Source organism: Bison bison, unplaced genomic scaffold (assembly GCF_000754665.1).
Source record: "Bison bison bison isolate TAMUID 2011002044 unplaced genomic scaffold, Bison_UMD1.0 scf7180017864268, whole genome shotgun sequence".
NCBI classification, from domain to species: Eukaryota; Metazoa; Chordata; class Mammalia; order Artiodactyla; family Bovidae; genus Bison; species Bison bison.
The window spans coordinates 802,916-816,270 of NW_011494840.1; the positions used below are offsets into that span (position 1 = coordinate 802,916).

A 13,355-nucleotide genomic window follows, 5' to 3' on the forward strand; every position below is an offset into this window, starting at 1 on the left:
GTCTTGGCCTTCAGGTTAAGTAACTTTTACTCATAGGCTTGGCAATCTGTTCCGTAAATCACTTTTTGGTTCTACTATTCTGGGGCTTTCCATATATCTCTTAAATGTGGAAACCAAAATTATATACAGTTATCTCCTAATGAACAAAAATATCAGAAGAGCAATTTCCTTTCATATCCTAAGAATGATGTTCCAGTTTCATATTAACTGTTACTTCAGCAGCGTCATTTGGTGGCTTCGTGTTCGCTCAGGGGCTCATCATGACTCGAGGGTTGCTACTGCTACATCTAACTCTGGCTCCATCTAATCCTTTGTTCCCTTTGTTGCTTTGAAATGTTATTATGAGTAAAGACGGTAGATTGAACACATGTGTCTGCTTTAACTCGTTCTTATATCCCTACAAAAACAATAGTAAATTATTTTTAAAGGCATAAAAGCATGAGAATAGGAGAAAAATATTATGAAAGGAGATGAGGTTAAACTCTGGAAGCTCTCAGATGGTGGAGTGTGGATAACTTCGCAGACTCACAAAAACCAAATCTTTACACTGGAAGCTGAGGGACAGCCTGTGTCAAACCATAAAATCTTTAAAATATTCAGAATTGACTGCATGAGTTACATGTGGAAGTGAGAGTGAAGGAGGGGAACTGAAATGAGGGAGACTGGTTGGAAGCCTGTTTAGGAAATGGTCTTAAAATCCCTTTCTCTGCTTGTGCAGCTGGCTCACTGCCCCTTCCCAATTCCAGCCTGAAGGTTTATTATCTGAAGAGAATAAACAGACCATCTCTGCACGGAAGACCGCAGACTGTGTTGAGACCCAGGCTTCCAGACTGAGAACAAGGAGAAGAGATGGAAGCTGCAATGCTTGGAGCTGAGGCCCCAGCAGGAGCCTCCTACCCTGCTCCCCAGATGGTAGCAGCCAGGCAGGTAATGCAAGTGTTTCTTCTGGGGAATCTGATCAGAACGAGACTGCATGACACTGAAGTTGAGGGTCCTTCAATTAAAAAAAAAAAACACCAACTAGACTACCTTCAATAAAGCTCATGGTTGGCAATCCCATCATTCACTCCTAATAGTCCATCAGTTTTTTCTAGAACCCATGCTTTTGTATGAGCAGATGGCCAAGGATGACTGGCACTGAGGAAACCCTCTAAGTTGTAATCAGCAGCATGAATTCATGACCATTGAAAAAACTGTTTGTTTTTTTTTTTTTTCTATTTTGTCACTGAAGCGACCTAAGTCCCTGGGCTACTCTGCTCTCTCTCTAGTGCTCATGTGAAATACGATGATGTTTACTGAAGTGCTGACATTTTGTTCTGTCTTACTAATTTCTGCTTAAAATAATCAGGCTTCCTGGAGAGAGTAACTCCATGCTGGCAGTGAAAGCCTTAAGATGAACTTGGGGTATCTTGTAATCTTACTCGCTGGAAAAGTCAACAATGCATGTTTAGCTTAGCAAAGAAAGGATGCTGTGCAAAAGAAGCAGGAATCATGAACTGATGAGGATTTATTTTCTAAAGACAATTCCCACCTTATTAAGCTCATAGTTGAGGGGAATGATCTTGATTTTTGCAAATCATTTGACAAAATTATGTAATATCTTTGTAAATAAAGAAATATGGATTAGATTTTAAGACAACTATTTGGATTCAGAGCTTGCTAAAATAGATTAAATTGATGCTTTATGAATGGACAGGAGGAACTCAATGGTGTTCAGACCTAATCCTTTTAACTCAACATTTCTAACAAAAATTGTGACATGCCTATGAAATTTAGAGATGACACAAAGTTATGAGAGTCAAGCAAATGCCCTACAACAAGACAAGATTCCAAAAGATATTTTCAGGTTGGAACAACGTATACACGAGAATCACTTGAAGTTGAGTAAAAATAGGCAAAAATCACACACATTTAAAAAATGAACACAAAGCATGAGAAACATTCAATTTTTTTAAAGTTTCTATAAGGTGGATGGAGGCTTATTAGCTCTCTTAAAAGTCAAAATGAACCAACAGTGTGATACAGATACTTTTTTTTTTTAAGGAACACTATCTTAGGCTGCATTATTGAAGTGTCTAAACCAGGGGTCAGAAAGCTTTCTTGGAGAAGGGTCACAAAGTAAATATTTGAGGCTTGGCAGGCTACACAGTCCCTGTCATATACTTAACCCTGCTGTCCAGCATGAAAGCGAGCAGAGAAAATACATAAAGAAAGGAGTGTGACTGCACTCCTATGACACTATTTATGGACACAGATTTGAATTTCTGATCACTTCGCATGTCATGAAATATTATTTTGATTTAAAAAAACATTTAGAAATGTATCCTCCTTCCATGGGCTTCCCAGGTGGCACTAGTGGTAAAGAACCCGCCTGCCAACGCAGGAGACAAAAGAGACAAAGGTTTGATCCCTGGGTTGGGAAGATCGCTGCAGGAGATAATGGCAACCCACTCCTGGGAAATCCCATGGAGAGAGGAGCCTGGCAGGCTACAGTCTATAGGGTCGCAAAGAGTCGGACATGACTGAAGCGACTTAGCACGAAAGCAAACACATCCTTCCACCTGCCAAAAAGGTAAAAGCGCTTCTTAGCTTGTGGCTGTAATAGCAGCGAGAGGCAGGTAAGCAGGGCTGGTGGCTATGGTTCACTGAGCCTGGTCTAGATCCATACACTGTCCTCTGCTTGGTCACAATACTCCTGGGGAATGAGGGCCGTTCCTCCAGGGCGATGGCATGGGGGAACTGGACATGTTTGCTCCATGGAGGAGAAGATTAAGGAGGGGTGCTGTGGGTGCTCACTCAGGGGGCTGTCGTGTGAAGAGAAGGTCCTGTCCTTGTGGTGGCTACAGACCAGGAATAAGGAGAGAACCTACAGGGAGGCAAACTTAGCCCCATGTGAGTAAGAAGCTCCTATCTGAGCTGCCCCATCCTAGGACAGGCCACCTCTTAAGGCGGATGGTGCACAGCATCTTTGGACAAACGTTGCTGGAGAGACTGTCAACAGCAGAGGGGGAGGAGGAAGCGGGGACAATGCAGAAATGGGTACTCAGCAAATCTCACCTTCAAAAATCCTCAGAACTTCTTGATTAATATACTTCTTTATTTCTTCAAATGAAACCACATCAGCCTAAAGAAGAGGAAGAAAAATTCTGTTAATACAGAACCTAGCACAAATGAATAAAGAACAGAAGTAGTGGGTTGGCATGCATGCTGGAAACATCTATAGAGATCCATTGATCTAGCAAAATAGTTTTGTCCTTTGTAATAATCTCTGGATACTGCTAAAGTCAATATCTAACCAATTCTATTATGTGTCTTCAAAGGATGAGCACTCTAACTGGGCTGATTCTTTAACATGTTTCATTCATGAGCTAAAGCTTACTAAGTTTTACCCACTTCATGGTCAAGTTTATTTTGCAATTTACACACTGCAGGCAAACCTGTATTAAGCAATTTTCTTTTCTTTTTAACATTTTTACTTATTTATTTTTGGCCACACTGGGTCTTTACGGCTTTGCGTGGCCTTTCTCTATTTGTGTCAACTGGGGACTGCTCTCGAGTTGTGGTGCTCGGGCTTCTCACTGGTAGCTTCTTTTGGTGCAGAGCACGAGCTCTAGGGTAGACAGGCTTCGGCAGCTGTGGCACACGGTCACAAGTTGTGGGGCATGGGTTCTGTTGCTTCGTGGCATGTGGGATCTTCCCGGACCAGGGATTAAACCAGTGTTTCCTGCTTTGGCAGGTGGACCCTTAACTGATGGATATCTGGGAAGTCTGAAATTTTCTTGATAGAAAATGCTGTGGAGTCTGGTAAAGGGAAGTAGGTAGATGATGCCACTTGATTTTTAACCCCTTTACAAATAAATCTACATGACTGACCAAGAACCTAACATTTATAATAGCATTTAACATTTATAATAGTAATGTTTTATTTCAGTACCTTGATAGTTTTAAAAGGGAGCTATCATTTTTCACAGTGGTTAAGGGTTCAAAGTATGTTGTTACTCTTCTTTGTATTTGGTGGTTACTATCCAGGGATACATGTGTGGCTTTAAAGACAATATGATAGGTTCACACAGAGTGATAGCTTCTGTGGAACAGAATAGTTCTAATTTCAGAATATTTTATTTTCACTGTTTGAATGAATGCATCTAATACCACATATTGGCACAGCACTGAGAGTTCATTGCACAGGCTTGATTCAAGCAGAGCGTAGCAAGAGTGGGTGAACCAGAGTATTGTGGGAATGCCCAGTTCAGCCCAATCTCTGGACTTAGCTGTTTATCAGGGGACAGCATGTCCTTCATTCTCTGGCCTCACACTAGGACCGCCCCCCTTTCTTCCTGACAAGGACATATTCTGATTCAGTTCCTCTGCAGGATGGCTACCCACCTCCTCCTGAGGATGCTTATAAAGACACGGGCCTCCTTAGCCAGATACTCTCTTGGGCCAATGGGTTTCCACTTCAAAGCACCACTCAGGGCTTTGATAGTCAACAAAATGGAGTTTTAACATAAATAGATGTGTGTTTTCTGTGTAGTGTAAGGGGACATCATCGATTGTATTTGAGGGCAAGGCCCTGGAGTCCATCAGAGCTGGGTCTGTCTGACCTCTAGATCACTGTGACCCTGGACAGGTCAAAGTTCGGCTTCTGCATTTGTGAACGTGGAAGGAGAGGTCACCTGTCCTCTCAGGTTAGTTGTGAGGATCTAAGGAGCGAATGTTCAGTGAGTACTCAGCATGGGACCTGGCACATCACTTGAAATAAATAACATGATTGCTGCGCTTGTAGAGGCCAGCTTAGGTTCACTTTATCTGGAAAGGTTTATGACTTGCAGTCCCAGCCAGGAGCTCCAGGAGCTCTCTGCCCACTTACCGGGGAGCCAGGGAGGCCGGGGAGGCCTGGAGGGCCCTGGTGCCCAGGGGATCCTGGGGAGCCCTTGTTTCCTGGGGGCCCCACAGGGCCGATGGCTCCCTTGATCCCTTGAAGGCCTGGTTTTCCTTGTTCACCTTGTGGGCCTCGGTCTCCTGGGATTCCCTGATCACCCTGTTAAGGGAAAAAATGAATTAGAATGATCTCTTCTAGAACCATGTTAGCAAAGGCTCTGGATTCATACTAGCATGTGTTAGCTGTGGAGCCTTTGGTAAGTGGATTAAACTCCTTGCACCCTGCTTGCTTCCTCTCCCTAAAGGGGGGCTATTAGCAGTGTCCACTGAATAGATGATGCTGAGAAGTGAGTTAACTCCCTGGAGTGCCTAGAGCGGCACTGGCACTCAGAAAGCACTAGTTCAAAGTCAGTGATGAGCTTACTCGCACCTGGTCGTCAGTCCAGAGTGATGACATTTCTGAAAGTCCAGAGTGGCGCTGCCACTTCAGGCCTGGGTCTCCTTTGCGATAACAGAGGAAGATGGCTAAGAAGATTTCATCACTGAAAGCGTCCATTTGGAAAAGCTTCAGGATGCTCAAAATCTCTCCTAAATCAGGTACTTTATTCTTTTTATGCTTTCTCCTGTATGTTTGGTCTTTGTTAGTTTCTGTGGGTTGGTTTCTGCACTCATGTTTTACCTGTGTGTGTGTGTGTGTGTGTGTACATGTGTGAGTGCATTCTATGTCCTAAAAGGACATGACTGAGGAAGGTGAGAAAAAACAGCCTTTGGGAATGTTCAAAGCAGGTGACTGGGGTGGAAGGTCATTACTGAGATCATTTATTCAATAATGTAAATGAACTATAAAAAAATTCATTGAATGAGATGCCATAACAAATTAGATGTGCTTGAATCTGAGAAGCTTCTTTAATGCTGACTTTTTCTTGCAAGGCGTTTACTACCATATACGTTTGTGCATGAGAGTATGAAAGAGGGAGAGGGAGAGAGAGAGAGAGATGGAATATAAATGAATGAATATGTATGTATGTTGGCAGATATTTCAGTTTCCATATTTCAAATATTAGTTCCACAGCTCCAGGAGGTGATGATCACACTGAATATGAGAGATCGGTGCATTGACCTGCCCCGTATTTGACTGTGTTATTCTTCTATTTGTGATTCTTCTGCAAAAGTCCAAGCTCTATTTTTCCTGATTTAAAAAAATAATGAAGTGAATGAATAGTTACTGAGATCTATCTGATTCTAAATGAAGAGATATAGAAAGAAGCCATGTACAAAGAAGAAAATCATTTGGACCTAATTTAAATTCTACTGCCTTAGTTATAAAAATATGTCTCCTACAAGTATGTCAACCTGGGTCACATTTGGAAAAATATCTGAGATGATTAAGACAAAAAAAAAAGAAACAGAAGAACTACTAGCACACCTTGAGCATGTGCAAAATAAACACAATTAAAATTATTTATACTTTAGGTACATTATAGTAAGTTTATTATGAAAACTAGAAAGAACCTAAATATCCCAGGAAAAGGGGCCGGGTATTGTCTAAATACCTTGGAAAAGGTATATCCAAATACTGGAATAACATAGAGCCACTAAAAGGTCCATGTGGATCTAGGTTTACTGACATGGAAAGATGGTCATCATATGTTAGGTGAAAAAAGTCATTTACCAAACAGTATGAACCCATTTTTTTTTAAAGTATATGCTCACTTGCATCAATGCATTAAGCAAATGTGTATACTACCTTATGTATAACAGTGAGATGGAAATAGGTCCAAAATACCAACAGTGCTTATCTCTGTATAGTGACATAAGGTAGACTTTCTTCTTTTTTCTTTATGGTTTCTCTATTTTAGTATTTCCTTCAGTTATCATGGATTATTTGTGTGGTGCTGGTGGTGGTTCAACAATCAAGTCATGTCTGACTCTTTGCGACCCCATGGAATCCTTGTGACCCCATGTGACCTGCCAGGCTCCTCTGTCCATGGGATTTCCCAGGCAAGAATACTGGAGTGAGTTGCCATTTCCTTCTGCAAGGGGTCTTCCCAACCCAGGGATCAAACCCAGGTCTCCTACATTGCAGGCAGATTATTTACCACTGAGCCACCAGGGAAGCCAGATTATTTGTGTAATGATAAGTAAAACAGACACCAGTACGTAAGAACATGCCCCACCCCCAACACACATGCACACAAGCCCTCACTAGAACCCCTAAATAACAATGCTCAAGGAACCTGTGGCTGAGTAATAAATCCAATTCTAGTAGAAAACATTAAGGTTTCTTAGAGAAAATAATGGGAAGTTGCAATACTGATATCAACAACCAAAACAAAGACACTAAACGCACACACCAGAACTGGCATTACTAGTAGCTCTATATGTCTTTCTCTACCTCCGACCCCAGCCCCTTGCTCAACCAAGTATTACTCCCCCAGACTGGGGGAGGGGGTGGTCTCAACGACACCTCTGTTCCCTGGGAGGCATGTGAAAATGCACGGTGAGGCTGATGGTACAGCGTCTAGTGGGTGGAGGCCAGGCATGCTGCTAAACATCTTAACAAAGCACGGGATGGGCACCTACGACAAAGAATTATTGCTCCCAAACATCAACAATGCTGAGGTGGAGAAACCCTATTCTAGGCGAAAAGCACCTGGGTGATGGTTACAGTGGGTCATGTGTCTGACACAGGAGGCTCATAGGAGCTTTCCAAACTGGGATCACAAACCAGACATAGTTGGGAATAAAGGCCAAGCAGGTAGGCGTATCTGCCGTATTGCCTACTGCTGGGTCCTTGAATGGCCCTGTTTTATGCCTGGCAGAGATCTTGGTTCCTGTACACCCTAAGGCTTTTCATATCAAGAGATTTCTAGTGGGTCTAAAAATATAATTTGAATGATGGGGCAATTGTGGAGACAGACTTAACAGTCATAGTAGGAGCGTACATACCCGTTCTCCTTTGGGGCCTCTCTCTCCAGGCTTACCCATGATGCCCTGAAAAACAAATGTCAGCACTAAAAATCACTGCATGCCAAGATTCCTCATCAATCTACTCCACCAGGAATTCTGGCAGGTGATCTGGATGTAGTTTTGTATTAGAACATTTATTTCCAATGACATGTTCCATACCTGAACACCTGGTAATCCATCTTTCCCATTTATTCCCTGTAAAGACAAATAATGGTCAGTATTTCTGATTCTGCATTAACAGGAATAATTAAATGCAACAAAAGGGTAAAGTTTCAAGGACTGTATCATATCTCCACTGAGATTTTGGTGAGGCAGTGTGGTGAAATAGAAAACAAAATCAATAGAATTAGCCTCAAGTTTAAATTCTGACTCTATAACTTACAAGTTCCATTTACTTCAGGCAATTTACTTAACCGTAATAGCATCAGCTTATCCACTCACAAAGCAGGGATAAATAATGGTCTTACAACTAGGGATTTAGGGAAATAACAGAAAAGGCCTAGCTCACTATAAACAGTCACCAGGGTTGTTCTCCTCACTTATTCCATTAGGTCCATTCTGAGAAATAAGAAGGCTTCCCATGGTGCTGGGTGGCCAGTATACGATATTCATTGTTCACTTTCAACAATTTTCCTACCAAAGACAGTCATTCTCAGTAAATGGCCTCTGTTGCTGCTTGAGAAATTTCATAACATGGCTAGAGCCTGATCCTGCTATGAAATAAACTGTCAGCCAGAGACAACTGCTATTTTTCAGTTGGAAAATAGGAAAGGACAGTGAGAAACATGTAATTGTGCTTTCTGAGAGTATTAAATACTGGTTTCTTCTTATTAAACTGGAAGCTTCTCAAACTCTACAAGGCAGTTTCATAGTTGATAATAAAGCCTCGTCCTGCTTGAAGATTCGTGAGCCCAGGAGAAGCCCCAGCTGGTAGGTATAAGGAGGGAAAGCACTCAGGGTCACATCAGATGCTGAGAGCCCCACAGCAGGTTTGTCTCTGAGATTTGATTTGAAGAGGGAGACCAAGGTGAGGAAGTGATTTCTAGGCAGCAGGCAGGCACATGGACTCCCTCCTCTGCAAAGCCTGGGAGACTTTCGCTGGGCTGGGACGGAGTCTACAAGGATGGCTCTTCCGACAAGAGGTGTTTTCACTGCTGTAATCACACTGGGTTGGGAACCCAGCCCAGTCCCCCAACCTCCCTGAACATCCTGGGAATTACCTAGAGCACTTTAAGAGCACTTTAACTAGGACCATGTTGCCAGAAGCATCAAGTTCTAAGGAATTATGCCATCCAGAAACACAAGCAAAAGATAAAGCTGGTTAAGGAGAGGATGTGAAAGAAACAACCATGTCATTTGAATAAGAGAAGATAAACCTGCTGTAAAAGTGTAATTCATGTTTTGGTAACAATACAAGAAAATGAACAAACTTATAGATAATTTTTTGTCTTTTATAATTCATTAGTGACTGTCATATGTGTTCTCTTTTCTCTGCTACTGCTGCTTCGTTGCTTCAGTCGTGGCCAACTGTGTGTGACCCTATGGACTGTAGCCCGCCAGGCTCCTCTGTCCATGGGATTCTCCAGGCAAGAACACTGGAGTGGGTTGTCATGCCCTCCTCCAGGGGATCTTCCCAACCCAGGGATCAAACCCGAGTCTTCTGCATTGCAGGCAGATTCTTTACCACTGAGCCATCAGGGAAGCCCATCTCTTTTCTCTGTGAAGATGTTATTAACTTGTTCTTTATCACCAGTGGGGGGCGGGGAAGGTCCCAGTTTCAGAAATTTTTACAAAAACCTCAATGGATTTACCTTTCTCCCTTTCATTTCACTTATCCGAAAGACCCCTACTCTTCTTTCTAACTCAGGTGTCCATCTGCCACACGCCTGCCTCTGAGCACTGGCCTGAGGCTGCAGAGGAAGGGGGCCCTTGCTCAGGTGTTCTGACCTGTACCTGTGGCAGCAGCCCCCAAGCAACCCCTTGGTATTTCTCGACTTGGCTCCTCCTTCTCAAAAGTGCCTGCACATATTTTCCTGTCTCATGAGACCTCCAGCGTTACCAGCATTGCCAGCCCGTTCCTCATGGTCAGTGATGACTTGCATCCTTCATGGAGAAAACAGCAGTAAGGGACCCACTCACTGTTCTGCCTCCAGCCCCATCTACCTGTGCTCATGAGAACTCTGACTTCTGCTCCTCGCTCCTCTTAAGAAGGAGGTTCTGCCCTGTTCCTTGTGAAGACCAGTTTCTACTTGTGAGTCTTCTCTCCTGACTCAGAGCCCACTCTCTTGTATCTTCCAATGTCCCCTTTCAACAGAGTCATTCTTTTTTTTATATTTGTGGCTTAGCTGGTAAAGAAGCTGCCTGCAATGCGGGAGACCTGGGTTCGATTGCTGGGTTGGGAAGATCCCCTGGAGAAGGGAAAGGCTACCCACTCCAGTATTCTTGGGTTTCCCTGGTGGCTTAGCTGGTAAAGAGTCCACCTGCAAGGCAAGAGACTTGGGTTTGATCTCTGGGTTGGGAAGATCCCCTGGAGAAGGGAAAGGCTACCCACTCCAGTATTCTGGCCTGGAGAAGTCCATGGACTGTATAGTCCACGGGGTTGCAAAGGGTCAGACACGACTGGGAGACTTTCACTTTTCATTCTTTTATGAATGGATCTCTGCTGCTGTGTGTGGATGTTCACTGGTAGCAGTGCACAGGCTTCTCATTGCAGTGGCTTCTACTGCTGCGGAGCACGGGACCGAGGCATGCGGGTGAGGTAGTTGTGGCTCACAGCGTGGGCTCAGTAGATGTGGTGCGTGGGCTTAGTTGCTCTGTGGCATGTGGAATCTTCCCAGATCAAGGATGGAAGCCATGTCTCATGCATTGGCAGGCAGATTCTTCACCACTAGACCACCAGGAAAGTTCTCAAGCAGGTCATTCTTATCACGATACCACCATGCTGTACTCTCTCTCCCAGTGACGCCTACATTTCCAAACCCAGGGGAGAATTTTAAGCTCCCTTGATACTCTTCCATATGGTTTCCTCTCCATTCTCTTAAACACTTGGCTCCCTCGACATACAGGAACTCTCCTTTGCCTGGCCTTCTTCTCTTCTCACTGGCTGCCCCTTCTTGGTCCTTTGGCCAGAGCCTCTCCTAACGGCTCTGTTCTCTTCCCAGTTCACAGTGTCATTTCATCCAGGCTCAGGCTGAAAGACCCAAATCAGTCTCTGCAGTCCTGGCCTCTCCATTGATTCCAGAAGAATATATCCATCGCTTACTTGATATTTCCACTTGGCAGTCTACTAGTGCTTCAAGATGAACATTTTAGAGCAGAGAACTCCTGGTTTTTCCTTCCAAATTCATCCATCTCCCGTATTTCCTGTCTCACCAAATGTACCACACTGACCAGGTTGCTCAGACTGCAAACCACAGCTTTGCTGTGTCTCTTTCTCACACACTGCATCTGGTCCATCAGCAAGTAGTGATGGCTCTGCCTTCAAGACACATCATGGCAATGCTTCTTCAAGGTTCTGTCTGCTTCCACCCTGCTCCCTATGGTCAGCTCTCTAGGCAGGAGTTAGAGTGGTACTTGAAAATGCAGTCTAGTCATTTCCCTACCCACTACAAATGCTCCAATGGGTCTCCGTCAGACTTCAAATGAAACCCAAACTCCATCCCTGACTCAGAAGTTCCTCACAGTCTGGCCACTACCTGCCTCTCCCTCTGTGTCTTTCCTGCTCTCCTTCAGCTCACCTCACTCTTGACTTTGTGCCTTCTGCCCTTCCTTCAACACAGAAGGTTCTGCTAGCCTTTCCTTTTGCTTGAAACAATGTCCCCTGTCACCACTTCTGCTGTCTACTTGACTTCCCCATGGCTTGAGCTCTCCTACCATACAGGGTTTGCTCCAATGCTGGATGCTGTTTGACTGCCCTATTGAAATGCTACTCCAGGGCTTTACCCTGCTTAGGCTGTCTTCTACCTGAATCATGTGTGTTTGTTTCTGGTTCGTATCCCTACACTAGAGTACAAATCCAAGGAGCTGCAGGCACCCACAACAGTGCCTGGCATGTCCTAGGTGCTCAAGAAGCATTCACTGACTGAATAAATTGTTTTTTGCATAACTCCCTGGGAATGTGATGGCATATGAGAGTGCCTTACAGGGGCTGGGATGGGGAGTTGGTAAAAGGCAGGGGAGAGGAGGTAGAGATTGAGACTAATGTTAATGGACCGTCTTCCATGGCAGGCACTGGACATCGCACCATGTCATGTGACCTCATAGACTCACAAACCCTTGGCGTCATATCGCAAACCCAGATCTCCCTGACTTTAAACTGCATATACTTCCTGTTTTTTTCACGTTGCTTCTCTGGGGAGATGGTGGCCAGGGGATGCCCCAACCCTGAGGTTTCACAGAGACTGATCAGCCCCCTGAATTCTGTGCTGTTTGGTCACCTTCAGCCCCCCTCTCCTAACAGTAGCCCACTCCCACCCAGTCCATGACACAGAAACAAGCAGAGGGAGCAGGGACTTCTATAAAGAGCACCCTGTTTATTCCTCTATGCCTCCCCTCCCTCAGGGCACAGCACACCCTTAGCACATAGCAGGGATGAGCTGAGTATATGTTGACTTGAACTGAATCAATCAGAATGACTGTTACAACGTCACATCAATATTATGTCTCAGTAGCCAAGAGCTCTTTTAGGACATGAGTGGGTAATGTTTTTGGCAGTGATTAACGAAGGTGTAAGAACAAGTCCACAGATAAAGGAGGGAACGTGGAGACAGAGCCTCTTTCTACTGTAGCTCCACACACAGGTGTTAAATCTGCGAGTCTGCTTATTTCAGGATATGACAGGCCATTTCATTTTTCACTCCGCTGAGAACATTAGACCTAAGAAATAATGAGTCTAATTTCCTGACACTTAAAATAAAAGGCCTCACTGTTCCCATGGTGATTTAAGACATACTCACAGGGAGCTGGGCCCTCAGGGAGAACCACATCCCAAGAAGCCATTGGCAGACCTGCTGTCACTTCCTCAGAAACTCTGTATTCAAATCTCACTTTCTGAGGTGACAAGTAAAGAGGCTGTGCTGAGAACTTTTCTTAAAGAGGCAAATTTTAAATAATGAAAAAGACTTACAGGCTTTCCTGAGGGTCCTTCTGGTCCAGGGAAACCTATGTCTCCAACAGGGCCTCTCTCCCCCTGTAGACATGTCCACAGACAAACATTAGTTGCCAATAAAAACTTTAGAACTGCTTGTGGTAAACACAAGGACAACCACTAAGTCAGAAACAGGCAACTCACCGGTTCTCCTGGAATTCCTGGGGGGCCTGGGGCTCCGGGTTTCCCCTGAGGAATCAGATTACCAGGAAATGTTAGGAGCTAAATTTCTGAATAAGGCCACGTGTTTTCCTTCCACACCCGTGTGTGTAGCACCTGTGCTACAGGTGTGGCTCTACACTGATGCGCCATCCCCGCTGGTCAGAGTCTGTGGACCACACTCCACTGTGCAGATAGG

The 13,355-nt window shown here is 44.3% G+C and overlaps 1 protein-coding gene across 1 annotated transcript in view; it reads right to left on the reverse strand.

Annotated features, from left to right (window-relative positions):
* The window catches only part of COL19A1 (collagen, type XIX, alpha 1), a 445,162-nt gene that overhangs the window by 18,397 nt on the left and 413,410 nt on the right, over window positions 1-13,355 (reverse strand). The window contains exons 44-49 of the mRNA XM_010848502.1: window positions 13,142-13,186; window positions 12,977-13,039; window positions 8,011-8,046; window positions 7,831-7,875; window positions 4,871-5,041; window positions 3,058-3,124 (exon numbers count right to left, since the gene is read on the reverse strand). Of these exons, the coding sequence (XP_010846804.1) occupies window positions 3,058-3,124; window positions 4,871-5,041; window positions 7,831-7,875; window positions 8,011-8,046; window positions 12,977-13,039; window positions 13,142-13,186 (427 nt within the window). The remainder of the gene's footprint in view (window positions 1-3,057; window positions 3,125-4,870; window positions 5,042-7,830; window positions 7,876-8,010; window positions 8,047-12,976; window positions 13,040-13,141; window positions 13,187-13,355) is intronic.